The 27,439-nt window shown below is 42.6% G+C and overlaps 1 protein-coding gene across 1 annotated transcript; it reads left to right on the forward strand.

Annotated features, from left to right (window-relative positions):
* The first annotated feature begins 198 nt into the window (after positions 1–198).
* fam120c (family with sequence similarity 120C) lies at positions 199–26,602 on the forward strand. The gene is made up of 17 exons (XM_033969149.2): positions 199–1,651; positions 4,541–4,787; positions 8,496–8,578; positions 9,464–9,592; positions 11,674–11,776; positions 13,060–13,130; positions 13,611–13,873; positions 14,033–14,186; positions 14,270–14,353; positions 14,470–14,641; positions 14,717–14,966; positions 15,951–16,065; positions 16,706–16,915; positions 18,521–18,758; positions 19,036–19,174; positions 20,822–20,885; positions 21,296–26,602. The coding sequence occupies exons 1-17, from the start codon at positions 1,145–1,147 to the stop codon at positions 21,515–21,517; spliced, it is 3,051 nt and encodes a 1,016-aa protein (XP_033825040.1). The 5' UTR covers positions 199–1,144; the 3' UTR covers positions 21,518–26,602.
* The last annotated feature ends 837 nt before the right edge of the window (positions 26,603–27,439 follow it).

The raw sequence follows: 27,439 nt of genomic DNA on the forward strand, positions 1-27,439 counted from the left end.
ACAGTCATATTCACATAGAAAAGTAATCTGAAGAAAAGTAACTGAACTCCACGCATTATACGTAGTCTAGAAGCTGTTGGTGGTAGTTGTAGTTTTACTCTGTACTGTACAAATGTGAGTAATGAGAGGCGTGACGCTGTGAGCCTACAGTTCCCAGAATGCCCCTCGCAGCACCGCCTCCGCCCTCCGCCCGCCTTCACTGCTCTGGGCCGCGAGGAAGTCTCAAGATGGCTGCCGTGGCTGGAAGTCTGCTCCCTTCTGCAACATGAAGCCGTGAGAGTGCGAGACCGCGAGGGAGGCACCATCGGGCTTTTGTTTTTATTTTCTTTTAGTTCCTTTTCTTTTATTTCGTCAAACATCCATCTCATTCCGCGTCGCGTCGGCCCCGAGCTCATCTTCGGGAGTGACGCGTCAAATCACGCCGGGACCTGCCTCAGCTAAAGCGGCTAACTCACACACTCGGCTAAAGCGGCTAACTCACACACTCTGCTAAAGCGGCTAACTCACGCTCACATTAGTTTAGCTCTGCCCCACTCTGCGCTGCAGGTCCGTGTTTGAGATACGCGAGGCAACAGGCTGCTGTCGTGTATCACACAAACCCCCGTCAGGACGCCAGACCCACGCGGGGCTCGCAGCTGTCACAGAAAAGCCTGATTCGGACCGTGCTCGGCTCAACATGTCCGCGGAGTGGCCGTGCAGCCTGTGGCTCTTCCACTAATGCGCAGTATCCATCAGTTTAATGTGCTCACCCCGCTGCTGTGTTACTCTTTTTCACCCCGTCACTGCACAAAACCCACCAGTATCCGCCATTAGCTGCCAAAGCGGTTGGATTTAGGGCACATTATGGGCACACGCAAAGTGAACTTTTTCTGCTTGTAGGTAGCGACATTGGCCTTCTTGGCAACTCACCAAAAATCCACCGAAATGGACACTACACTCGACCAAAACTGAGGCGTTTTGTTTACTGTGGACTGTTGAGCTCCGCCGAGGCACTTGTTACAGCTTCAGTCACTACAGAGACCCAGAGTTAGCTCGCCCTCGGCGCACAGCTAGCCTCAGTCTCCCTCTCACACACTCAAACACGGCGTACAGGACATACTCCGAGCCCGCTCCCGGACACACGCACCGGCTCAGTAACACCGTCATGGGAGTGCAGGGCTTTCAGGAGTACTTGGAGAAACGCTGCCCCGGGGCCGCGGTCCCCGTGGACCTCCTGAAACTGGCCCGGACAGCGGCCCGCCAGCCTCATCATCACCCACACCATCACCCTCATCACCCCGGGCCCGTGCCTCCCCCACCTCCCACCCGGATCCTCATGGACGCGGACTCGGGCCTGCAGCGGCTGTACGGGGGCTACCAGACGGACTGGGTGTGCGGCGGGGAGTGGAACGCCATGCTGGGGTACCTGGCCGCACTGTCGCAGGCCTGTCTGTACCAGGGCGGCCTGGAGCTCGTGGTCGTGTTTAACGGGACCCTGGGGAAGGAGCGCTGGCCCGAGTGGGCGCGGCGCGTGCAGGGCCAGCGGCAGACCGCGCAGCTCATCGTCAACCACGTCGGCAGTAAGGCCACCCCGCCCCCCCGGGCCTGGTTTCTGCCGCCCGCGTGCCTCAGCCACTGTGTGCGCCTCGCCATGTTCCGCTTCAGAGTGCGGGTGAGCCATGTTAACAGTCTGGTCATTTGGCGTGGCTAAAACACATGAGCCCCTCTCTGCACGTTTATTCTCCAGGTTACGTCATGTAGCTCAGATTAACTCTTTGTAGGCTTAGACACGGGGCTGTTGCTCTACATGTTTAGATTAGTTTAGATAACTTTGTGTGGTTATTTGGTGCTCATCCCTCTGTTTCCCGGAGCTGTAATTGGAGTGGTTGTAGTAGTTGTGGTGGGAGTGGTTTCGTTTTGACCGTGTGCGTGCAGCGCGTGCTTCTGTTGAATGGATATGCGCGTGTCTGTGGCTCTGATTAAAAACATGCATGTGCAGCGTGACCCAGTGTAGCCTACACATTACATAACATGAACCCATTGAACCTCCAGGCGGGACAATGCAGGGGGAGCTATAGGAGGCCGGGGCTTTGTGAGCTTTTTTGCTACATCTTCATTAGTTTTAATTAAATGTAAAAGCTTGCCCATGTTAGGAGTGTTATAGATAGCTGAGGAATTTCTGGCATGAAATGTGTCAAACAAAAAAAATGCATCATCATTCAGCCTAAAATGGGTGATTGTGCCTCTGCTATGTGCTGTTCAATTTGTTAAATTCTGCATTACATAGTCACAGCTCACGGTCTGTTTTAAAACTGACTTGAGTTCAGGCCTATTATAAATGTGCAGATTTCCACCCACGTCACAGTGCGGTCCTGCTGTTCAAATGACCACATTCTGACAAACTGTTCCATCAATTCATCTCCAGAAAGGTGTTTGGAAGATGCCTGTTTACAATAGCACGCAGATGTGTTTTACAGTGTAGTTTTTCTCTTTGCACTAAACGGTTCAAAGCTTCATGTCTGTCCTTCAGGCAGGTGTTGGGCTCAAACACAAATATTGACCTAACAATAAACCAGGCTGTCTCTACTTGGCCTTGTAATCTTAAAGTCAAAGGAACTGCTTCATATAGTTGCACGTTTGTGTTTAAATTTAAAGCAAAACTGTGTAACTTTCTAGAAATGACATGTGACTTGTATAATTCTCTGGAAATGGAAAGTTAAAAAAACAAATTTCAGAAACTCCATGGAAATAGGTGTATTTTTTTATGCCATAATGTGGAAGATTATAGCCAGAGGAACAACATTTACATGGAGACAAGCAGCAGTCCCTCCTCCAGGACAAATAAGAGTCTGGTTTGTGGAGATGCAAGCCCGCTCACAGAAAGGATGCTGTAGTTTTTCAGTGCAACAAAAAACTTCCAAAATATTAAGAATAAAAACATGCTTTTAATTCAAAAGATTCACAATGGGACATTGTTCATTCACATGGTGATAGTAAAACCTCAACCAGAACATTAGGCATGTTTCAGACTGGGAAGACATAAAGAAATCCCAGTATTTTTGCCAGCATTCCCCACCTCCTCAATAAAAATCTGATCTCTGGATTATATATTTTGCCTGTTTGAGGAAAGCTGTCACTTTTTTGTTAATTAATAAATGCACACATGCATTTTATTTTATTTTTTAATCTTAAATTGAATTGGGCTGATATTGACGGAAATTGCAGATAATATAATGATGCAAGGATCAGATCAGTTTTACAAACACACTAAAATGTGCCTGTTAATGTTGAGAGTTAAGTATTGCTCATGTGAATTCACTGTAAAAGACAAATAGAAGTTACTTGAGATTAAAATTTTGCCAGTTTTCCATTTCAGTGTTTTGGGCCATGAATTTTGCCTCTCTGCCATCTCTACAAATCTTTTATATTTCTGAACAGCACCTAGAGAATGAGATGTTTCAGTGTTTCCCACAGGTTTATGTTTAGACTATTGTGAAACAAACCATCAATATTTGAGTAATTCCATTTAAAGGGCCAGTATTACACTATTTTCTGGTTTCTGTTGTAATGTTTCCTCATCACAAATAGACCTGGAGTTGTGTTTTGTTCATTCACACATGTTTAACACACAGACTGCATATTTAGACTGTTATTCTCTCAAATGGAAAACACTGTTCCACCTTGTGATTTCATGTGGTAATATGATGCTCCACTGTGTTTTTAAACTCCATACACCTTCACTAGAATCATTTGCATAATTTCAGCCTAGGAATCTACTGAACTAGAGGTAAAAAGCCATTAACTTGAAAACCACCTCTACATGACATCACAAGGTGCAACAGAGCATTTTGAGCTTTGGAGATGTAGACAGACCAATAATAAAGGATGGCTCAAATGTGTGAATGAAACAACACAAATCCAGGTGTATGTTTTTTTTTTTGGCTGTAACAACATTATAACATGACTTAAATCTCAAGTGTCAATTTTGTGTAATATAGGACCTTTGATACAATTTATGGAAAATAAGTAGCGATAGATCAACATATGGGGCTGTATTTTCACTTAACATATAGGTCTTAAATCTTGAACACAGGCCAATATTTTGTTTTGACCAACTTGTTACGTAAAGAGTACACACAAACTTTATTTGAACATTTTAGTGCAAAAAAGATAACTGCACAAAATGTGAATACACAGCTCTCTTAAAGGTTTGGTAAAAATGGCTTTGGGGGAGTTTGCAAAAAAATTTTATTACAGAATTTGGAGAAAATGATCCACATATCTGCATATCAGCCCAAAAATATCAGACATCGCTTTCTTTGGATTCTAAACAATCGGTATCAGCATTGGCCATGAAAAAAAACATCGGTTGATCAAATATAGTTTCTTGTGGGACAAAACCATAAAAAAGTATCATTTGTTTTACCAGTTTTTCTTCATCTTGTTTTGGATTTGAGACATAACAGACTATGATGGACTAGCGTATTCTCTTATATTAATAGGAAACTTTCTTTAGTTCTCTTTTGGTCCTGATCACTCTTCCTCTCTCCTCTGTGCTCAGGTGGTGCAGACACTGGAGGACCACCACCAGGAGGTGCTGTCTCTGTACCGGGACTTTGGATTTGCGGGACTGATCGCTCAGGACTCAGAGTTTGCGCTGTGTAACGTTCCGGCGTATTTCTCGTCTCACGCACTCAAACTCAGCTGGAACGGGAAGAATCTGACCACGCACCAGTACCTGCTCTCTGAGGCCGCCAGACAACTGGGGCTGAAGACACACCACCTGCCCTGCTTCGCTGCTCTGCTCGGTAAGTCTTTAATACGAGAACTTTTAAAGAAGACATTGTGCTTGTGTCTGCTGTATTTATAATCCATGACACCCGTGGATCATTGTTATTATTTGGACATTTTAAATCACAACATTCATCTAAAACAACTTTATAAAAGAAACAAATCCACTGACTTTTGTTAGAAAACTGTGATGCCCAGTGGAAGCTGATGTCATCGTAAACGTCATCACAACAAAGTGCTGTTGGCTCCTCCTATGGATAGCTGCACATCACACTAGTGAGCAGCCCATTTTTTTCCATTTGTACCAAAATGGCTATGCAGTGCTGCTGAATCCTACGAGTATCAGCGATAAAGAAAATCAAACTGGAGAAGGAAGTGCATATGTCACAGTGGCTGTGTATCGGTGGTGCTGAAAACGGTAAAATGGTGTTTTAAAATAAGCAATTAACAAAGGCTCAAACATGCATGAATCACTCCAAATACAACTTGGAGAGCATGATCAGCGGTCCATCTGCGAAAACCTGAGGAAAACAAGCCAATCATTTGGAATGTAATAATTATAATATTCAACAGATACAAAAGCAAACTCTCCGGGCCAGACACAGGCGGCCAAGCCCCTCCCATCACCACTAGTCAATGGGCGCACTGAGTTTTAGAAAAGGCTGTACTTGTGGCGTCTTGAAAGTAAGCAATTAAAGATTGCTCAAACAGACATGAATCACTCCTAATACAACTTCAGAGGGTCAATGAGAAGGAAGCTTTTGGTTGTTTTGCTTCTCAAAAATGGAATACATTTGAAGGTCATGAAAACTGGATGGATTGGTGCCACTAATGCACTTTAATAATCTGGGGATAAATATTTATACTCATACCTGCTCCTGTTTTTAATGTTTTAAATAGACCTATGCAGTTTTATGTTTTCTTTGTATTGTTCTGTATTTTAACAGGACGCTCATGATAGAGTAATGCTCTCATTGGGCTCTCCCTGTAGAAATAACTTAAAAACAGAAGTCTACACTGGTAATAAGGTCAGGCTGGTAACTAGAGATGATGTGATATTAAAGCAAGTATGTGACTTTTCTGTTGTAAAAGGGGAGATTTTGTTTCCCTCCCATGAAATATATTAAAGGGGGGGTATTGCGCAAAATTGACTTTTTTGGAGATTTCTACCATGTTATAACGTTGCTGCCTCATTAGAAACACGCCTGAAGGTTTTATATGTCATCCATGCATGTTTGACTAATCTAGAGATCTTTCCCGGGGCCTATGCGAACCCTCCTTATGGTTAACTGTAAGACTCTTGTCAAAGCTTAGCCCGTGTACAAAAGTATGATATGAAAGTGGCTTAGTGCAGAAAACAAGGGGAATACAGCATTTCCAAAACAATAAAAGGTAACATGGTGATCTAAATATGTTATATGTTTGTAGTAGGGATGGGGCGATATACGATAATATTGTTAATCGTGATAAAAAAGGTCTGCAATGAATCGTTCATGGCATTTTTTAATAATCGTGATCATCGCGCACGATTATAATCGCCTTTACGGCACCACACTGCCTCATGTTTCCAGTTCCAATACAACATTTAGATGTTAGTTCTGGTGTTTGCCCACTCTGACATAGCAATGACACTTGTAGCTTCTGTGCTTATCTCTGTCTGAACTGTATTCTGCCAGATATGAACAATAAACAAATTCTGATCCGTAACTCTCCACAGGAACGTGGACACAAATGTGCTAGATACAATGTGGATACAAATGTGCCAGAGCGCATGGTCCGAATGTGCACTATCTGCACAGAAGCAAAGCTAACGATTATACACAGTATAATTTACCTGCAATTAAGTCAATAGCAGAATAAACCACGCTTACCGATCGAGAACAGCGTCCAGTCCATCAAAAAATAAGGTCCTTTATCCCTGAGTCCACTGTGGGATCTTTACTCTTTGCCATGAACCACTCCAGGTCAGAGATGCTCATAGTTTAACTTGTACAAACATCCACAGTGTCCTCGATCACGTACTCTCTTTTTTCTGTCCATTTCGTCATGTTTAAAATGCAAAACAACAGTGCGTAAAATGAGCCATTATGCACAGATTTCTGCATCCACTCGGCTTCGACCGTTTCCCAATTCGCCAAAGTGCCTTAATTGCATCGTTCTAAGTGTTCGTCAATGGGCACTTGTGTCACTACCGGCGCGACAAAGACTGGTCCATTCCGACAACATGGCATTGAGGAGTACACATTTTCTTCCGGGTACGTCTGTTTATGGAAAACCATGGCCTGTCATACATCATGTGCTGCTGCTCATTGGCTGTAAGGGGAAAACGTCACTAAATGTGTGTAATGTAATTGGTTGATTCTACAAGGGGAAGAGTGGGGCGTAAACTTTCAGTCATCTGTAGCACTGATTCGCTGGCTGCGGCCTCAGTAACCCACAACCCCCACCTTATTGGCCAACACTGGTGTCAATCACAAGCTGACACGTGTGTTTAGCACTGGGGAACAAAGTTGGCGCTGTCAGAAGTTTATTATGCCTGAAATCGACAAAAGAAATGCAAAGAAGTGACGGAGCAGATTTCATATTTGGAGTACTTTCCTGCAGCAGATTGGACATGGAGGATCTTATTTTTTGGACATAATTTCTTGACTGGAATATATTCCCTCGACCTTTACGGAACAAACGAGACCAACTTTGTGTGAATATGTTGATGTTTGACAGAACCAGAGTGCTCAATGGTAAATGAAGTCCAAATTCACACTTTGTGACTTTTCTGTAAAAACGTCTTTCCTGTCAGCACTGTGGTGATTGCAGGTGAAAATGGTTTGCATATCCAGAAAGACGAGCGCCGTATCTTTCATTTGATGTGTAGATTGTTTGTGCGGGTGACACAGAAGTGTATGTACATTGCTGTAAAGTTGTAAAGTAGGCCCGGGCCATCGAAACGTTAACCGGTTAATAATTATTGTGATAATATCATTAATCGCGATTATGTTGGCCACAATAATCGTGAGTCTAAAATTTAATATCATCCCATCCCGTTTGTAGTTAATACCCTATAGTAATTGTGATGTATAATCCCCCTTCTTTAAGCCCAGTACACACCTCTCCGGTCTCTTCCACCTGTCAGGGAGGCCTGTTGAACCGAAATCCAAACATGTATAACTCTTAAACTTTTTGTTGCGTGTCTGATGTATGTTGTTGTATGTGGTACAGTTTGGCTGTGGAATCGCAGCCCTCTCTGCTTCTTTTGAAAGATGAAGTCATAAATCTTCACACGTCCAAACATTCATGCATGTGAATACTAGAGAAGCCACAATAAATTCATAGTTAAACACAGTATGCAACTTTATAGCCAAAAAATCGTCTTCTCGCATTTTGTTTCCTTTTCTTGCACTAAAAATGGCATAAAAACATTCGTCCTTACTGCGAGTGGGCTTGCATCTCCACAACCCTAGCTCTTCTTTGGCCTGAAAGAAGGCCTTTGGCTATATATCTATCTCCGTGGAGAAGTATGGTTTGTGTGTTCATATTAGCCCGCTCTACTTGATCCTCTGGATTTTATTTCACTATTGTGTCCGTAAATCAAGATACAAACTATCATAACAGACAAACAGGTGTTTTCTTGCCCCGAGGTCGCTCCTACTAGCGTTAGCAACAGTCATACGCCCTTAGTCCATTTCTTTGTACTGTCTATGTTCACATGAGTTCTTTTTGCGTTCCAGGAAACCATATTCTGCCTGATGAGGACCTGGCTGCCTTCCACTGGAGCCTCCTGGGACCAGAGCACCCACTCGCTTCTCTCAAGGTGCAGTTTAAACGTTCCCATTTTTATTTATTATTTATTTACAAAATACTTTACAAAACATGTAAAAAATAGTTCAAGTACAGCTAGTTCACACAGCACATTTTAAACATATCCAGGGCTATCAACGTGTGAGAAGAAATCTGAAATGATCACTTTTCATCTGAAATAGTGTTGTCAACGGTACTAAATTTCAAACTCGATTTCGATACTAAGGAATATACTGATCAATTCTGATACCACGATGATGGTAAAAAAAAAACAACACTTTCTTTAGACAGTAGAATTTGATTTTCAACATTAAATGGTAGTACTTTCTTTTATATTCCTTTGTGGCCTTATATCTGTGTAATCCCTCAGCTGGTTTAGTTGAGTTAAAGTGCATATCATGTTTTTCTAATTATGGCTTGGTTTGGTGGGATAGTTCTTGTGGTAAATTTTTATCATAGTTTTACATTAGTTAACTGGCAGTTTGTGGTTGAAAAGTACAAAAATACAGGAAGTAGCGCAGAGTTCTCTCTACCTATGTCAGCAACACGTTCTATCCAATTTACGCACAGGGAGGCTATTTTTCTGATAGTTTAATCCTTCATTTAACAAAATAAAGATGTTCTCATGTATTTGTATCTGTTTTAGCCCTTGTTAACATTATGGTTCTTAGGTAACAGTTAAGGAATTACATACATGTTTGTCACATCTGCTGCCTGTGTCCAACAAGAAAGTAAAATTATAAACGTCATCAAAATTTTAAAACTAGAAAATACCAATTTTTTTTTTGGTTACATCTTTTAAATATTATGACGTTAACGTTGTTGTGAAATGGTTAATCTAACTTTAAACATTTGAGTGTCTGTATTGTCTTTGTCTTATCGTGAATTTTATATTCAGGTTCGCGCTCATCAGTTGGTGCTGCCTCCCTGTGAGGTGGTGATCAAAGCCGTGTCCGAGTACGTCTCCTCCATCAAAGACCTGAGCAACCTGGACGCCATCGCCAAAGACGTCTTCAAACAGTCACAGGTACAATACAGCAGCCATTACTTAAGTCACAGTCGTCTGAGTTTGGAGCTGTTTTATAATCCTAATCTAAAATGGAGCTGGAGTTTGGGATGTCAAGATGCAGTTTTTTGGGGGTTTATCATCATAAATCCAACTAAAACACTGCTGTACCTGTCTGAAAATGTGAAAACAGAACAGTTCATTTTAAACAGTTTGCAGAGGTCCAAAGTTATTCCCCACTTACCTTATGCATTCAGAACATCCTAAATATTCACCATGAGCCTGAGTCTGTCTGTGTCATTCAAAAATCTTTTTCTTCTCCACCATCAGCACATACAGTCCTCACGGTGTAATTAGCCATGAGTGAAAAAAAGACCATCACTTATTCACCTTATTCTGGAATTTGCCGTGGGCGCCGCCATCATCATTTGGGTTGTGTTATTTTTTATGGAGCTACTGATTTTGACGGTAAAAAAGTTCTATAGGTACTACAGAGCGGTTTGGAAGTTTCCCAGAGAATCGGTGCGGTGTTGACGTGTTGTTGCACATAAACATTGAACATTTGACACAAACCAACCTACTTTATATAATATTCTAGCATCAAAACTTTTCCTAAATTCTCCTTTTGAAAAGAATGGGAATTCCGCTTAACTGGAAGTGCTACTACAAAGACAGCGCAGTTTAGGTGCATTTACGGAAAAAGTGGGCAGAGCAAAATAAGGTCAATCCGAGAAGCAAGCGGGGCTCTGTCCACTTGAAGGGTGTTATCATGGAAATAAATTTGGCTGATGGGCTCTCACGCATCTGAACAAGGCTGAGCCAAAAGTAAAGTGAACAGAACTAAATCTAGTGCCAAAGGGGGGCGCTCCACAGAGCCACTAATATGTGAAAACAACCTCAGTCGACCAAAACGTGTATTGGTCCACTAATTAGTATTATCATGTAGATGATAAGGATTTCTATGGGACAACAGCAGAAAGGGGAAGTTGGTGAATGACATGGGTCAAATTCAAGGTGTATATTTGTTGTGAGAAGAAACATCTCAGTTTTGTGATTATTCCTGATTCCTGAGCCCATGACCAAACAGCAGTGAAATCCTTCATTCACTTTCATTAACATTGTCCCATAGATCACATGTCTGTGAGCAGCTTCATCAAATCAGACTCTACCAACTGAGCCACGGGGTGACAGTAGCTCAGTAGCTCACAGGGGGAGGGATGTGTGTGTGAATGGCTGAGTGGTTTCTTGATGTAAAGCGCTCTGAGTGCCCAGAAGGTTGAAAAGCACTATATTAAATGTGACCATTTACCATTTATGAATGAGAACATCAAGTTAAAGTGACAGTATGAAACTTTCTGGAGGTGGCACATCACCTGCATGATTCCATGGAAACAGAAAGTTAAAGCCACACTTGGGAACATTTTCCTTGAAGATAGTTAAGTTTTATGCCATACTGTGGAATATTAAAGCCAAAGGACACAAAATTTGTATGGAAGCAAGCAGGAAGAAGCCCTTCTCCAGACCAAATAAGAGTAAGGTTTGTGGAGATGCAAGCCCGTAAGTAAGTAAGGACCTCTGTTTTTACAGTGCAGTAAAAACATGCTTTTTTGTAATTTTTGGCAAAAAGAAAAGTTACATATTATGGCTTTAATGTGACATAAATAGAATTTAGTTTTTTACCAGTTAATCTTGACATTTTTACCTGGAGTTTTGTCTCATTCACCTGTGCTTTATAATTCAGCACAACTGTCACTGACACATTAGATGAATCCACTTTGACTGCTTCACTCCTTAAGTTTGATTTCATAAAGCAGCCCACACACACTTTCACTGTTTGGTCACAGGGTCAAAAATCCTGAAAACAAAATCTGCCGTCTTTTCTCAGTCTTATCTTAGATTTGGGGACAGACTGTGAATGCTGAGAATCTTTAGGGTGTGGCATTCTAGGAATTATTCACAGTCTTTGGTATTTACAAATTCCAACCAGATAAAAATGACATAAAGGTTCTTCATCCCTGTGTGTACATTTTGGAGTTCATATAAAATGCATTATGTAGATCTGTGATGCTGGTATAATTGTTAGTTTTTTTGTTTGTTTTTAGTCTCGAATGGAAGACAAGATCGAACGCTTCAAAAAAGCTGTAGAGTATTTCTCTGCTGCCTCCAAACCACGCTCTCAAAACCTGGGCCCCTCTGCCTTCATCTGTGAGTACTGCAGTTATTTTATGTCACAAATCCACCTAAAACACTTAAAGAGCTCATATTACACTATTTTCTGATCTCTGTCATACAAACAGACCTGGAGTTGTGTTTTGTTTCATTCACAAATGTTTAATACACAAACGCTGCATATTTAGGCTCAGTTTTTTCAAACAGAAAATACTCCTTTCCACCTTGTGATGCCATGTGGCAGTACAGGAAGTGCTCCACTGTGTTTTTAACCTCTATATACCTTCACTAGAATCATTTGGATGATTTCAGCCCTAGAATTTCCAATTGACAGTGTCTGCTGAGCCAAATGTAAAAGGTTGCTGTTAACTTGAAAACTACTGCTTCAGGACATCACAAGGTGAAACGGAGTGTTTTGAGCTGTAAAGAGACCAATAATAAAGGATTACTCAAACGTGAATGAAACAAAACACCAAGACTGTTATGATGATCACTGTATCAGCACATGACAGATGGGACAATCATTTTTGGGGATCGGTGTTTATCATGGGGACTTTTTCTTTGCACTAATTTGCACTACTTTGACTTTTTTCCATTATGATACAATTTGAGCTATGGAAGGTTGGATTAAGAACTTCTTTGACTCATTATAAACACAAACACAAAAGTGCTTCATTCTGTTATTTATTACATCTCATATTTTAAACAATATTTTACATTTAGAACATTTTTATGGATAATTGAGCTATGTTTTTGTTTCAATATTATCATTTATCCTCTATATTTACTTCAGCAATATATTGCAGTCATTGTGTCAGGACTACAAAATACAACTCCACCTACGTTTTTGATGAGGTAACAATGTAACATGAGCTGAAAAGCTCACAAGAATCAATTTAGTGTAATATAGGACCCTTAAAGGTGCTGTACCTGTCTAAAAAAGTGAAAAACGGAACTCATTTTAAACGTTTGCAGTGGTCTAAAATTATTCCTCACTTAACTTATGCATTCAGTTTATAGATTTATAAGCACTTTTCACAACTTTCAGTGACCACAGCGGAGTTTTACCATCACTGTAAAGATAACAACAAGCATGCTAACCACACTCATTCCTGCACTTCCTGATTATCGGACAATAAAACACTTTATAATTAGATGCAGACAGCACGCAGCAGTCTCATGTTGACTTTGAGACCTGCTTATAGAATGTATCTGTACTGGGGCAAGTCCCATTTTTGCTCAAATACATGGTGAAACATCAGGTACAGCCATTTTAATAAACTCAACTGTGAAAGTCTCATCTCTGTATTTATGTTCAGTACCAGGTTTTGGACCTCCTCCGTTTGGACCACCAGGACCCATGGGACCCATGCAGCCCGGAAAGAACCAGGTATTTACTAACACGTTGCTATTAAAAGTTAGTTTGCAGCAAAAATCCTACTTTTAGTCATTTAAATCTTATCATTCTGGCATGACAAATGTAATCTCGCTCCCTCCTCTTTCCACTCTGTCTCCTGTTCCCCTCTTTCTCTCCCCTTCTCCTTTCTCCTCCTCTTTCCCTCTCTTTCCTCTCCCTCTCTCTTCTCCGCCATCTTTGCTCCCTCTATCTCTCTCTCCTCCTTGTATGCCCCTCTTCCTCCTGTTTTTCTCCCCCTCCCTCTCTTCTCTTTCTCACTCTCTCGCCCTTTCCTCCCTCTATCTCTCCCTCCTCTTTCCCCCTCCCCTCCCTCTCCTCTTATCTGTCTTCCCTCACTTTCCTTTTCTCTCTGCTCCTCTGTTCTAACCTCTCCCCCTTTCTCATTCCACTCCTTTCTTTCTTTCTCTCTCTCGCTCTCTCTCCTCCTTCTCCTCTCTCCCTCCTACTTTTCAGTTCTCTCCTTCCCAGGCTCCAGGCCTGAAGCCTCCATTTCAGAACTCTCCTTTCGGCTCCGGCTCTCCTCTGTTCCAGGCCCCGCCCACAGACTGTAATGATGCACTGTCAAACAAGATGGGCTTCACTGATTGGTCAGCTCCGTACGATTCCACTCAGGGCGGGAGTCGATTACCCAATCACCACACAGGACAACAGTCTGGCCCCTCCCCTTCACCCTCGTCTTCGTCCGACGGAGACGAGCCCAACGACAACAACGCAAAGTAAGAACTCAAACTATGTAAAGTGCAAGTGCAGAGAGCCACTCGATGTTTTCAGCCCCGGTGATCTAGGATTCATAGAAGCACAGTTTCATTCATAACTTTTGCTTTACAGATGTTAATTCGCCAGTAAAAGACTTACTGATTTAATCTTGTTTTCAGCCATTTGACGGACAAGTCTTCTCGATGGGAGGAGCCTTCTGCAAAGCCCGGCTCTGGAGACGCCTCCTCAGGGAACGGAAGCTCCAGTATCCCCTCCCTGCTGTCAATGGCCACACGCAGCCACATGGACATCACCACGCCCCCTCTGCCCCAGGTACAACAGGGAGGAGATGAGGATATTTTAGTGATAAATAACCATATATTTAAACAGAATCTAATGGCCCTGTACTGTTTCAGGTCAGTGCTGAGGTGCTGCGAGTGGCCGAGCACAGACACAGAAGAGGACTCATGTATCCACAGATCTACCACATCCTCACCAAGGTACAGTCGCCATGGCAATGCTTATATGTGTGAATGGAATTGTTCTGCTTTTAGCTGTGCCCTCTGGGTGTGAGTAGTGATGAAATACCCTGTATTTACCCTCCTTTGTGTCTTAGGGCGAGATGAAGATGCCTGTGTGCATTGAGGATGAGTGTAACTCTGAGCTGCCTCCGGCCTCCCTGTTGTTCAGAGCCGCGCGACAATACGCCTATGGAGTCCTCTTCAGTTTGGCCGAAACGCACCGCCGCCTGGAGAGGCTCGCCCTGCGCAAGAGGGCGCCCCTAGAGGGTGAACACCACACCACCATGTTCTGTAGTACTAATATATTATTATCACATACTCACTGTACCTTCTGTCTGGCAGTTCCTCCGGTGATCGTGAAAGAATGGAGTTGTGGTAAAGCAAAGTCTGCCCTGACTCCAGAGCTGGTTCCTGCTCTGTGTTTCCGGGAGTGGACGTGTCCAAACCTGAGGCGTCTGTGGCTGGGTCGAGCATCTGAGGACCGCTCCAGAAGAACCAGGGCCTTTTTAGCCTGTCTGCGCTCAGACTGCCCTGCCCTGCTCAACCCTGCACAGGTGCCACAGCACCTGCTGCTCATGTGCTGCGTGCTCAGGTACACACACCGACAGCAGGGGACACAGACCGACAGGAGGGGGCACAGACCGACAGGAGGGGGCACAGACCGACAGGAGGGGACACAGACCGACAGGAGGGGACACAGACCGACAGGAGGGACACACCACCGACAGGAGGGGACACAGACCGACAGGAGGGGACACAGACCGACAGGAGGGACACACCACCGACAGGAGGGGACACAGACCGACAGGAGGGTCACACCACCGACAGGAGGGGACACAGACCGACAGGAGGGGACACAGACCGACAGGAGGGGACACAGACCGACAGGAGGGGGCACAGACCGACAGGAGGGTCACACCACCAACAGGAGGGGACACAGACCGACAGGAGGGGACACAGACCGACAGCAGGGGACACAGACCGACAGGAGGGGACACAGACCGACAGGAGGGGACACAGACCGGCAGGAGGGGACACAGACCGGCAGGAGGGGACACAGACCGGCAGGAGGGGACACAGACCGACAGGAGGGGACACACCACCGACAGGAGGGATACACTCCAGTGTGTGTAGGACACTCCTGGGTATTTTGTGGCCTGTGGGCCAAATCTGCCCCTTGACCTGTTTTAATCCAGCAGCCTGGGTTTTTTTGGCACTAACCATTAGATACAGTAAATCTAATATTTTATGATATATTTAGGTGTATACTGTGCGTGTGCATGAGGCTGTGGGACCTGCTTAAACACATTTAGTGTAGTACAGTTCTGACCTGTACCTGTTTAGTCCCTATATTTTCACTGGTCTGTGATACAGTTGGACTTATTCCCTGTGTCTTATTATCAATACTCTGAGGTATATGACGCAGGGGGCCTTATTGCAGGTGTTTTTTTCTTTATATTTTACTATATTTCCACAGTATTTAAACATGCCATGTTTCAAATCTGTTTGCAGATGATGCAGTGGTGCTTAAACATATGTTGTACAGTTCTGATCTGTACCTGTTGCATATTTGCAGGTATATGATGCAGTGGCCCGGGGGCAGGATCCTTCAGAGACATGAACTCGATGCCTTTTTGGCTCAGGCTGTTTCCAGTCAGCTCTATGAGCCGGACCAGCTCCAAGAGCTCAAGGTAACTGCCCCATAGGGTTTATATGGATGTGTTATTAAGATGACATTTATGATACAGTATTAAGGCTTTAGACACTTAGCCTCAGTATTTCAGATGTGTCGATACCTTTCAGCTTATACCATCAACATTCCCTGAGGGGGGTGAAGCTATCTGGAGGCACTGTTCTGTCTGAAGCTCTGTTACTGGAGTTTTATTTTAAGACAATTTGACCATAAAGAACTGACTTGGTTAGAGCTACAACAGGTGAGCTGATTTGCAATGTTTCTACTGAAGTCCCTCTCAAATAACATTCTAGCCACAAGCTAGCTAACATTAGCCAACAGTCTTTCACTTAGTCTCTCTCACCTTTTTGTTGAAAATCAAACTCCTAAACAGGACCATGAACGTATTGATCTCAGGCTCCTGAAAATGTGTTTAAATGTGTTTGAATCTAGTTTGTATTTTTTCTGAGCTTTCAGACGATCTTAAAACTTATTTATCGCAGTGTTTGCCAAAATGTGCATTGTGTCACCGTGATAACTCCAACCAAATAGATGTTTTGCAGTGACATGCTAGTCATGTTGTGAAGGACAGTTTCACATAGTTGTTGAGTGTTCCTTTAGGTGGAGAAAGTTCCTCATTGTTCTTTATCTTCCTTTAGGTGGAGAAGGTGGATGCTCGTGGCGTGCAGCTCGCTTCTGTCTTTATGGCAGGCGTAGACACAGCGCTTTTTGTCAATGACGTCTGTGGTCAGCCGTTGCCGTGGGAACATTGCTGCCCCTGGGGCTTCTTTGATGGAAAACTGTTTCAGAGCAAACTGTCGCGAGCATCGAGAGACCGTGCCGCCCTGCTGGACATGTGCGAGGGACAGGTGAATATTTGTTTGTGCTTAAAATTGGGCCCCCAACCATATTTCAGATAGAATTGCTAAACTGGGCAATATCTGAAGGACGAAGGCGAGAGTGAGGGGCGAAGGGGGTGGGGTCTAGAGGACTATAGGAAAGAGTGAGGGGCGGGGTCAGGAGGACAAAGGGGAAGAGTGAGGGGCAAAGAGGGGTTGGGTCTGGAGGACTAAAGGGAAGAGTGAAGGGTGGGGTCTGGATGTATTAGACACAGTGTGATTATAGGTATCCACACTTCAAACTGCCCCTGCAGCCCGATGTTTCGTAATTAGAAACAACTGGCTGTAATCAGGGCAGTCTTGTGTGATGTCACATAGTACTTGAAATTGCACAGGCCACTGAAGCAGCATTTTGAACAGTAATCCCATTAAAACACCATATACACAGTTTAGTATTTAAAAAAGTGGATTTAATAGTTAATTTAGTTCCAATTTAAAATTGTCATTAAAAACACCAAAGGACATGTACAGGAAAGCCAGGATTAAATCAGAAACATTACACAAACATGTATAAATGTACTTGTATAGAGGTGGGGGATTCTAACATTGCAGAATCAAATTGTGATCTGACATAATGTTGCTAATCTGGTTAGCTTGTTCTATGGGGCAGAGCAGTGCATCTGTTTAATGCAGCTTCTGTTGGACAGTCTCACTATAAAGCACTTAAAAGATATTAGGTGCACACAAATCATGGTGAAATCTAATTTGTGAACTAAAATCTAAAAAACGGATGTGTGTGGATGGGTATTTATCTCATTATGGGGACTAAACTCTGTACATATACCCTCACATCATGGGGATCTGCCTCCCTTATAGGGAGAAAAATCAGGTCCACAACAAAACCCTTTATTATTAGATCCACAACATGGTTTAAAGTTCAGATCTGGCTTAAAGTAGGTTACGGTTTGGGTTTAGGCTAAGGTTAAGTACAAGTAATGTGGTTAAAGAGGGGGTAAAATGCTAAATTGACTTTTTAGAGCTTTCTACCATGTTATAACGTTGTTCCCTCATCAAAAACATGCCTGAAGAGATTTTAGATCTCAGCGATTGAATAATTTAGAGATCTCCCCAGTGTCGGTACTAGACCCTATGTCACTCATGCTCCCACACAAAATTTTTCTCTCTCTCTCTCTCTCTCTCTCTCTCTCTCTCTCTCTCTCTCTCTCTCTCTCTCTCTCTCTCTCTCTCTCTCTCTCTCTCTCTCTCTCTCTCTCTCTCTCTCTCTCTCTCTCTCTCTCTCTCTCTCTCTCTCTCTCTCTCTCTCTCTCTCTCTCTCTCTCTCTCTCTCTCTCTCTCTCTCTCTCTCTCTCTCTCTCTCTCTCTCTCTCTCTCTCTCTCTCTCTCTATATATATATATATATATATATATATATATATATATATATATATATATATATATATGTAAGTACAGAGCAGTAGGCATGTACCAGGGATGGTGATTATTTAGCATAATAGGTCTGCTTTGAGGTCAATCCCAACATTAGTGTGTGTTTCCCCTTTGGCCATATTGACCTCTTCTAGTTGCCTTTTTATTTTATATTTTTTGCCATAATAATCCTCGTTCTTGTTTCTTAGGAGGAGCTGGTGTCCAAAGTGGAGAAGATGCGTCAGGCGATTCTTGAGGGCATAAACCTGTCGCGCCCGCCCCCTCCTCCCCCTCCGCTGCCCCCTCCTGCCTTCCTGCCCCCCTCCATGGTGCCCCCTTTCTACCCCATTCCTCCTCTGTACCCCCCACGGCCCATGGGAATGCCTCCCCATCATCACCCGCACCACCCACACCACCCCGCCCAGCACAGACCAAGAGCCTTCCCAGGTACGCTGCTCTCAATCTTGTGTAATGTAAAGGATAGGGGGTAGGTGAAAATGGGAATTTTCCGTGCACTCCAGCCTGTATGTATTAATGGACAGTAGATAATTACTCAAACATGCATGAATGTATCAAAATACTTCGCAACTACTAAAGAGTAAACGTGAAGGAACACCATTATAACATGGTTAAAACATTTTACAGATGATGCATTTTAGTTTAACTTGAGTTTTTGGGCATGTTTCCCGTGTCGTTTATATCTCCCTGTTGTGTCCTCTCGTAGGCCTCCAGTCAATCCCTCCTCAGGGGGGTAAACTGGAGATTGCAGGGATGGTGGTGGGGCAGTGGGCCGGGAACAAACCAGTGCGAGGCCGAGGCTTCAACATGAACATGCAGGTGGTGTCAGTGGGAGCAGGGAGAGGGTAAGCACCAGGCTCTCTGTGTCAATATGAAGGACTAGGGATGGGCTGATATGGATTTTCTTTATTTTTAATTAAATTAAATTTAATTAATACATTTTTATTTATTTTTTTTTGGGAGGGGGCAGTTGGCCCTGCTGTTGTGGCTGATAACCAACCAAGTGCTAACAAGGCCCACAACTTTTCTTTTTTGTAAAAATAACAAAATGTATTTATCCCGGATGTAAAATTATTTGTTACAAGTTTGTGAAACATACAGTCATATTACATTCTTCTATTTCCATTTTGACTCATTATTCTGTTCAAAAAAGGGCACAAAGAGAATGGGGAAGCATGCAAAAAATATCTGTATTGAGTAACGTTTGCTGCCAGTACCAATCGCCCATCCCTATGAAAGACCTCACCTGTTTGATCTGAGTTTACTGCTCTATGTAACTAGTGGAGTGGAGAGTCCGCTACCTGTTTGTCCCCATGCAGAGATTTTTGCTTTGCCTGGAATGTTCCACTTCAGGACTTTAATCTAATCCATTTTCAACTTAAAGAACACATATTATGCATTCTTGTGGCTCTAATTTCCTTTTAAACATGCTTTTGGTTGAGTACTTCATATTCTCTTTGGGATGAGTATTTCACATTCTCTTAAAGTAATGTCTGCACTGTATAAACTACACCTCTGTTTCCAATGAGGCATATAGACTCTGGAGCTCCCTCTGCTGTCAGCAACAGGACTGAACAATCAGGAAGTAAACCAACCCTTGTGAATGCCATGCTAATAGAGCCATGTGTTTGTTGTGAACACAATTTGGGTGTAGAATATGTCCGGAGACAGTTTAGTGGCTTAAAAACTACTTTGAAGTCTGGACTTTTATCTGTGATGCGACAATCCAGGCAAAATGTGAACATGAGCATTTTTGAGGCTCAGAGAAGACAACTTTGGATTAACAGAATAATGAAACAAGCATTAATGAAACAAAATACAACTCCAGCCCCAACCCTCAATCTCTCCATTCTCTGCTCTGTTTTTCTCTCTCCCTTTCCCCATCTCTCACTCATCCCTCTCACTCTCCTCTCTGTCCTTGTCCCCTCTCGCTCCTTCTTTTTTTTTCTCTTCCTTCCACATCATTCTCCTTTCTCTCCTCGTATCTCCCCGTCTCTCCTGCATCTTGCTCACTCTCCTTTCTCTCTCCTCTCCCTTCATTTCTCCCCCCTCTGTCTTTTCTCTTTGTTTACTTCTCCCTCTCACCTTCTCTTTTTCTTGTCCCTCTTTCACCCCTCCATCTCATCTTCACTCCTCTCTTCCTTCTCAATCTCCCCTCTTTTTTTAAAAGTACATTTTGCATAATATGTGTTCTTATTAATAAACTGCATATGTTGTTATTGCTCAAAAATACCTTGAAAAACGTGCACTCTTTCTGTTAGTGGGCATCACCTCTCCACAGATCTGACCTATAACTCAGCCTGTTAGTGTTGCTCGCTTGCTGCCACAGAAATAGATGTGTTTCATGTCGTGCTGTGGAACATTCTAGGCCAGGCAATAAAATCTCTATGTAGACAAGCACATGGCGGACCCTGACACCAGAAAAGTTCCACAGTACACCTTTAAAATAACAGTTATTGTTGCGTTTCTCAATGTAAATATTTTTCAAACAGAAGAGGCAAAGAAATTCCAGCTAAAATGAGAGGAGGAAAGAAGGCCACTGCCAACAGACCCCAGGTACAGAGAGTGGACCACACCAACAGTTTGGGACAGACGTGCAAGTGTTTCATAATGTGTGATAATGCTTTTTCTCTCCTCCTCCCTATTCCCTCTCTTCTCCCTCCCCCCTTTCTCTTCTCCTTTCTGCCCCCTCTGCTCCCTTTACTCTCCCTTCACTCCCTTTTTCCCATCACTCACCGCCCTCATTGTCTCTCCCTCTTACTTGTCTTCCCTCTCCTTCATGTGCATGTTTCCTGTTCATGATCTCTCCATTCTCTCCTCTATTTTTCTCTGTCCTTACCCCCTCTCACCCTTTTTTCTTTTTTCCTTCTTTCTTTGCCCCCCCTTCCCCTTCCTTCTCCTTCCCCTCTCATGACCCTTTCTATCCCCCTCTTTCCCTTCTTTTTCCCCACTCTCCTTCCCCTCAGACCTCTCCTCCCTCCAGTCCACAGGAGGAGGCGGGCTCAATGCCAGATGCCGTGTCGCAGCTAAACGGCAGTTCGGCCGCTGCCATTGGCCAGTCCCTGGACCTGGCTCCTCTGGCCCAGCCAATCCCATGTGCCTTAGCCAGCAGAGACAACCAATCAGAGGAGGCCGCGTGTTGCCTTGAAGACTGTGCGTCAGACGGAGCGCTGCAGAAAGAGGAGTGAAGTCCGACAGTCCGACTGCCTTCCTGTTTTAGCCCCGCCCCCACTGTTGTAGCCCCACCCTCCCCGTGTTAGCCCCGCCCTCTCTGCGCACTAACATGAACCAGGAAGTGTCCTGCTTCACGTTAGCGCTAAAGCAGCTAGCGGCGCCTTTGAGTTTCCATGTGATTTTACATTCTGTTGGTCTGTAAGCGCCCCGCCCTTTATAAAGCCTTGCCCTTTTAGAAAGCCCCGCCCCCTCACAAAGCCCCAAACCTTTTAAAGCCCTGCCCCTTTAGAATGCCCCGTCCCCTTAAACAGAATAAGCAGCCCCCCTTAGTTTTGATGGTTTGATTTGAGCCCTGTTGAATCTCTGCACAGCAAAGACGGGCAGGATGGTGGTTACAGCTCTAGGCCTGGTCAGCCTCATTACCATTGATGGAATCTTCAACTCGTAGCCAGAGCATTCTGAAAACTTTTGTTTTTAAATCTGTTTTAAAAATATATTCTAAATAATTTGAATAGAAGTATGATAATCTAGTGCAGTGTCCCTCCCCCTTTCAGATGCATGTGTGCATGGAGCAGTCCTTCTAATTGGTTCTGGAGCAGTTGCACCGTCGTGGTATTAGCGTGCTAACTCACTCTGACCTATGTAGCATAGCCTTGACCTTTGCTGTGCTCAGAGACCCTTATGCACCTTAGGCCTGTATGCAAGAGAATGCCCCGCTCCTCAAAGTGCATTAAACCCCCCTCCCCCCCAAAGCTTTGATTGTATCATCTCAACTGAAGCACTTATGTTCTATTTAAATGAATTAAACGCTCCTCCCAGAATATGACAGAGATCCACCGCTAGATTCTATGAGACGTCAGAATGTGAACAGAGTGGTTCAGAGAAGCACTTTGTTTTAAAATCTTAGCCACACTGGAGCGCCCCCTACCAGTGAAACTCTGAGGTTCAGGCCAAAAAGAGAAACACAAATGGACTTGAATGGAGAGTGTGGCCCTGCCAGGCAGAGGCCCTCCTCTTTACATGACTTTATACAACGCTAAAAGACTCCCCCTGCTGGGAGATGTAACAGATCTCAGATCTCTGAAATGTCCAAAGTCGATTTGATTGGCCGATGAGCCAATAGTCTTACACAGGGGTGCGGCAGAAAAGCCCCATGGCTCTGAAGAAGCTGAGAAGCACTTCCCTAAACCTCCGCCGACAGGCCCAGGCAGGGACAGAACTACAACGCGTTAATATAGCACTTATGTTTGTAGACAATGACAGACGCCCCAAAAATCTATATCTGACAAATAAGAGTATTATAACCATTAGAGGTTTCACCGCTGCCAGCGCAGAGCAGGAGACTGACCACAGGAGGCGCTGTGTTAAACTCAGGGCGGGTTGAGCCGGTGTCAAAGGTCGACGGAAGCACCTTACTCTTAACGCGTCGACTGCGTTTGTTTATCACCATGACGATGTACCCGCTCAAACTGAAGTCCTCCGAGTGAAGCGTGGTTTATACAGAACGCCCAGTGCGGCTCTGCTCAGGCTCTGGCCCAGACTCAAAACACCAAAATGACTTTAGGTTCTTTTGCCTTCGCGGCTCCTCACGTTTTAGGTGCTGTGGAATCGGACAGCGCCAGGATTATTAACACGACCGAAACACGAGAATAGGCTAGCGAATCCACCACCTCTGGCTGAAAAAACAAGTCTAGACCTTTAGCGACGTCATACTTACCGTTCAGCTTATGACATCAGATTAGTACAAACTTGTATCTCTGCAGTACATTCTTAGGCTATTTTCAGCGGCAAGTTTGAGTGAAATCAACAATACGATGATTCCCACTCGTGATTGGCTTGCCATACTAAACACACACACACACACATTCACATAACACAGGATAAACCAGTTATGTTACCAACTGCGTCACTGCTTTTGTGATAGTCTGTTCTAGTGGAGTGGTCGTTCATACAAGATCATTTGGTAACATATTCTACTGATGAAACAACAAACAGAATCCCACAAGTTTTGCATGAACATTAAAAATTCCTACACACATTGAACACAGCACACATAACATTACATTGATGTTTTAACCCTGAGTTAACGCCGTAGTTAGACAAGGGAAATTTCAACATGATTGGAGATGTAGTGTCCGGCTTTTGTCCTCGTCTGATTTAGTTCAATAGTTTTATTATTGGTGATTTTTATGCTTCGTATCCTCCCCCGCTACTCTCTGACACTTTCTATCACCCAACCCATCTGTCCCATAGTCTGTTGTTTTCCTGAAAAATTCATAATCCCACACTCATCGAATCACACGCAATATTAAAGGCCCTGTATTATGCAAAATATGTTTGGATTTTTGCCATGTTATAAGGCTGTTCATTCACCAAAAACAAAGCCGCATGTTTGAGTAATTTGACGTATTTGAGTCTTTCTCTCTTTTCAGAATTTAAAACTTTCTGATCCACCTTGTGACATCATTAGGTGCTAATCTAGATTTTTTTCCATTAATTATAAATAAATAAATATTGATCTAAAATGATTTGACAATAGAAACTGGTCCATTGAGGCATTTTAAGGAGCAGCAGATTTTATAGTAAAGTGTTTTTATTTTATTTCTGAAAATTGGGTATGGAACATTTTTAAACAGGGAACAAATCAGACTTTGGGTCATACATTATATCTGCCGTCCTCAAACTGTAGCACCACGTAACCCAAAAGGATGACAAACACATGGATAGATTTGAGAAAGAGAAGAAGTTGAAGTTGATCTAAATACAAATTTGAGTTGGAAACTAACAATGAGGCGAAACCATGACAACGGCAGAGCTGGAAAAGCCCGCATACTGCATAATACTGGACCTTTCCTCAAACCACACACACCAAACGCATTCACTGGATCGGTGTAACCTTGTCCACCTCTGTAAGCTTTAAAATCACATTCATATATTAAACACACAAGCTCCTCCCCCTCCTCTTAGCTCTAAAACCATTTTCTCTTTCTCTGGGCTGCCCCGCCCCCTCCCCCAATTAACAGTAAACTTATATTAACGTGGATAATCCGTTTCTGTATGTATCTAGCCAGTCTCAAAAGAAAAAGTTGAAAAAAAAATCAAAAACTGTTTTATTCAATTGTGCAAATGTGTTTTTCTTACTATTTTAATGTTACTACATCTAATCTAATCCTACCATTGCTTCAGTTAACCTAGTACTGAAATGCGCTTAGCCAACCTAGAGATTTCAACTGTTACGATTGCAATTTTCCTTACCTGTATTTTATATGGCATCCTTAGACCACTTCACCACTTGTAATGTAGTAAGTATAGTAAATATATTGCCCGTTTTTATTTAAAGTTGCAATATGGAACTTCTCTGGTCGGTGTCTAGCTCTTTTTCTATCTATGGAGATGTTATTTCTATGCCTGGAATGTTCCACAGTGTGATTTTATCTTTTTATGGTACATTTATTTAATTACAGATGGTTTATTGCTAAAAAAACAACAACAAATTACTAAAGTTAGCTGGCTGCCTTTCCACAGATCTGACCTGTAACTTGGTCTGGAGCTTAGACTGTATATATAAATGAACATAGCTAACCTGCTATCCGCTGCATTTCAAATAAGAGTGAGCATGGGTGCACTTCCGGCTCCATCGACTCTGGCTCCAGTTCACTTTCTGTTGAAAAACCATTACCCTTCTCTCTGTAACTGCTGCTGTCAGACTCGTCATTTTGGTCTTAAAATGATCATATTAACCCGCTCTACATGATCTTGGGGGTTTTATTTAGTCATTTTCAGTTTTAATGCTTTACTATGGAACATTCCAGGCATATAACACAATAACTCTTTGAAGACAGCAAGCAGCAATGGCTCCTCTACCAGAAAAGTTCTGTAGTGCGTCTTTAAAATGGTTGTCTGCACTATGTTCGGTTTCAAAAATAACCCCAAAAATAAATCTTATGATCTAAGCTGTAATCTGCACCCTTGCACAAAGCTAAACAAACATTATTCTTGAACATTGAGAACCAAAGTATATTTAGAATTCAAGTTAAACCCTTTTAAATCTTATATATTCCCCTGTATTGCCCCGTAACGCGTTTTCAGATGTGATTTAAACTGTAAAAGACAGCACAAGGTTTCAGTGAGGTTTTCAGAATAGAAGTATTTTGTGGTAATTCAAGAGTCTCAGACAGGACAGGGACGACAGGACATTTAAGTTCAGAAATATGTAATTTGATTTGTAAACAATTGTGTTTAGATTAAGTTAGAACGTTGCAATTTGTTTAAAGGACCAATATTACACTGTTTTCTAATGTTGTTTCCTCATCACAAACAGACCTGGAGTTGTGTTTTGTTTCATTCACATGTTTAACTCACAAACCCTGTATATTTAGGCTGAGTTCTTCTCTCAAACTGAAAACACTCTGTTCCCCCTTGTGATGTCATGTGATAATACAGGAAGTGTTCTGTTTTTAAACTCCGTACGCCTTCACTAGAATCATTGGCAACTCCAGACGTGAAATGATCCCAATCTCTACTGAACTAAAGGTAAAAGGAACTACCACTTCATGACATCACAAGGTGGAACAGAGGGGTTAAAGTGTTACTCAAAGATGTGTGAATGAAACAAAACGCAACTCCAGGTCTGTTTTTGATGAGGTAAAAATAAAAGTTGATTTTGTGTAATATAGGACCTTTAAAATGAGGTGGAGAGCAGCTAAGAATTTTCAGGTGGAGTTTCCTGTGTTTATGGTTAATATCTCTGTAATTACTGGGCCTATCCACATGAAAAGTGGCACAAAGTTTAGCATCTTCTCCGTTTCGTTAGCTAGCGAGGTTACCATTATGATTCATTTGGTGGGACCTAAATTCTGTCAAAAATTCAGTTTGACAGTTTCCATTTGAATATATATTTTTGGGATATTTGCTGCCCTCCATCTGAAGTTTTATGATATGAACACAATTTTTGTGTTAACTGACTGAAAATTTGTTCTCATTTTGTGTTTTTTTTTTCCTACTCTTGTAATGTTCCTCTATTTTTGTAATTCCACAAATTTGAAACAGAATTTTCCTCAAATCAGTCAAACAGTTACAGAGATTATGTAATTTCAGTGGACATTTTGTTTTCCTTGCATTATCAGATTCAAATCGTAAATAATTAAATGTATTTTCAAAAACGTTATACTTTTAATCAAAGCATTAAGAAATATTAAAAGGGAAAATTCAGATAATTTGTGGGAAATTAACTAATTTGACAGACCAATGTTTGGGAAATATTTGTAAAATTGTGTTTTTTTGTTCTATTTGGGAATGTTGCAATGTTAAATCATATTACAATAACTGTTAACAGATTATTTCAGGGTTTTTTTGTTTTTTTTTTACAATTGGGACAAATTTTAACAGACAAAAAAAACTTAACTCACTTTCTAATACCTAATTTGTGATTTTAAAACAAACTCATATTTTAAAATTTTGAACATCCCTAGTTATTAAAGAGGGGGTATTGTGCAAAATCAGCCTTTTTTCTACTTTCTACCATGTTATAACACTGTTCTCATCAAAAACATGTTTGAGGAGGTTTTAAATGTTTGAGTAATCTAGTGATCTCTCCCAGGCCCTATTCAAACCCTTCTCCTGGTTTAGCTGTAAGATTCTGTACAAAGCTCCGCCCACAAGTCTACATCACCCATGCTCCCACATGACGATTCTCCATAAATACACAAAAACATGATACAAAACTGTATACTACAACTTCACAAACCTGATGTGATGTACAGTAGTTTCATTAGTGGGATGCAGCTGATTGTGTTGTGATAGTGCTCTGAAGGGGGAGTGACTTAGTGTGGAGAGCAAAAGGACAGGAGACTAAGGTTAGTTAATACCATATAGAAGCATAATACCCCCTCTTTAATACCCCATAGAAGTAAAACACGGCGTCTTTAAGAATGTAT

Source organism: Periophthalmus magnuspinnatus, chromosome 7 (assembly GCF_009829125.3).
Source record: "Periophthalmus magnuspinnatus isolate fPerMag1 chromosome 7, fPerMag1.2.pri, whole genome shotgun sequence".
Lineage (NCBI taxonomy): Eukaryota > Metazoa > Chordata > Actinopteri > Gobiiformes > Gobiidae > Periophthalmus > Periophthalmus magnuspinnatus.

Excerpts from the sequence above, each read along its gene's own strand:
- fam120c (XM_033969149.2), top strand. The coding sequence starts at position 1,145 with ATGGGAGTGCAGGGCTTTCAGGAGTACTTGGAGAAACGCTGCCCCGGG. Across the intron at positions 18,759-19,035 it reads CAGACCAAGAGCCTTCCCAG|GCCTCCAGTCAATCCCTCCT; the intron begins GTACGCTGCTCT and ends GTCCTCTCGTAG. Across the intron at positions 19,175-20,821 it reads TCAGTGGGAGCAGGGAGAGG|AAGAGGCAAAGAAATTCCAG; the intron begins GTAAGCACCAGG and ends TTTTTCAAACAG.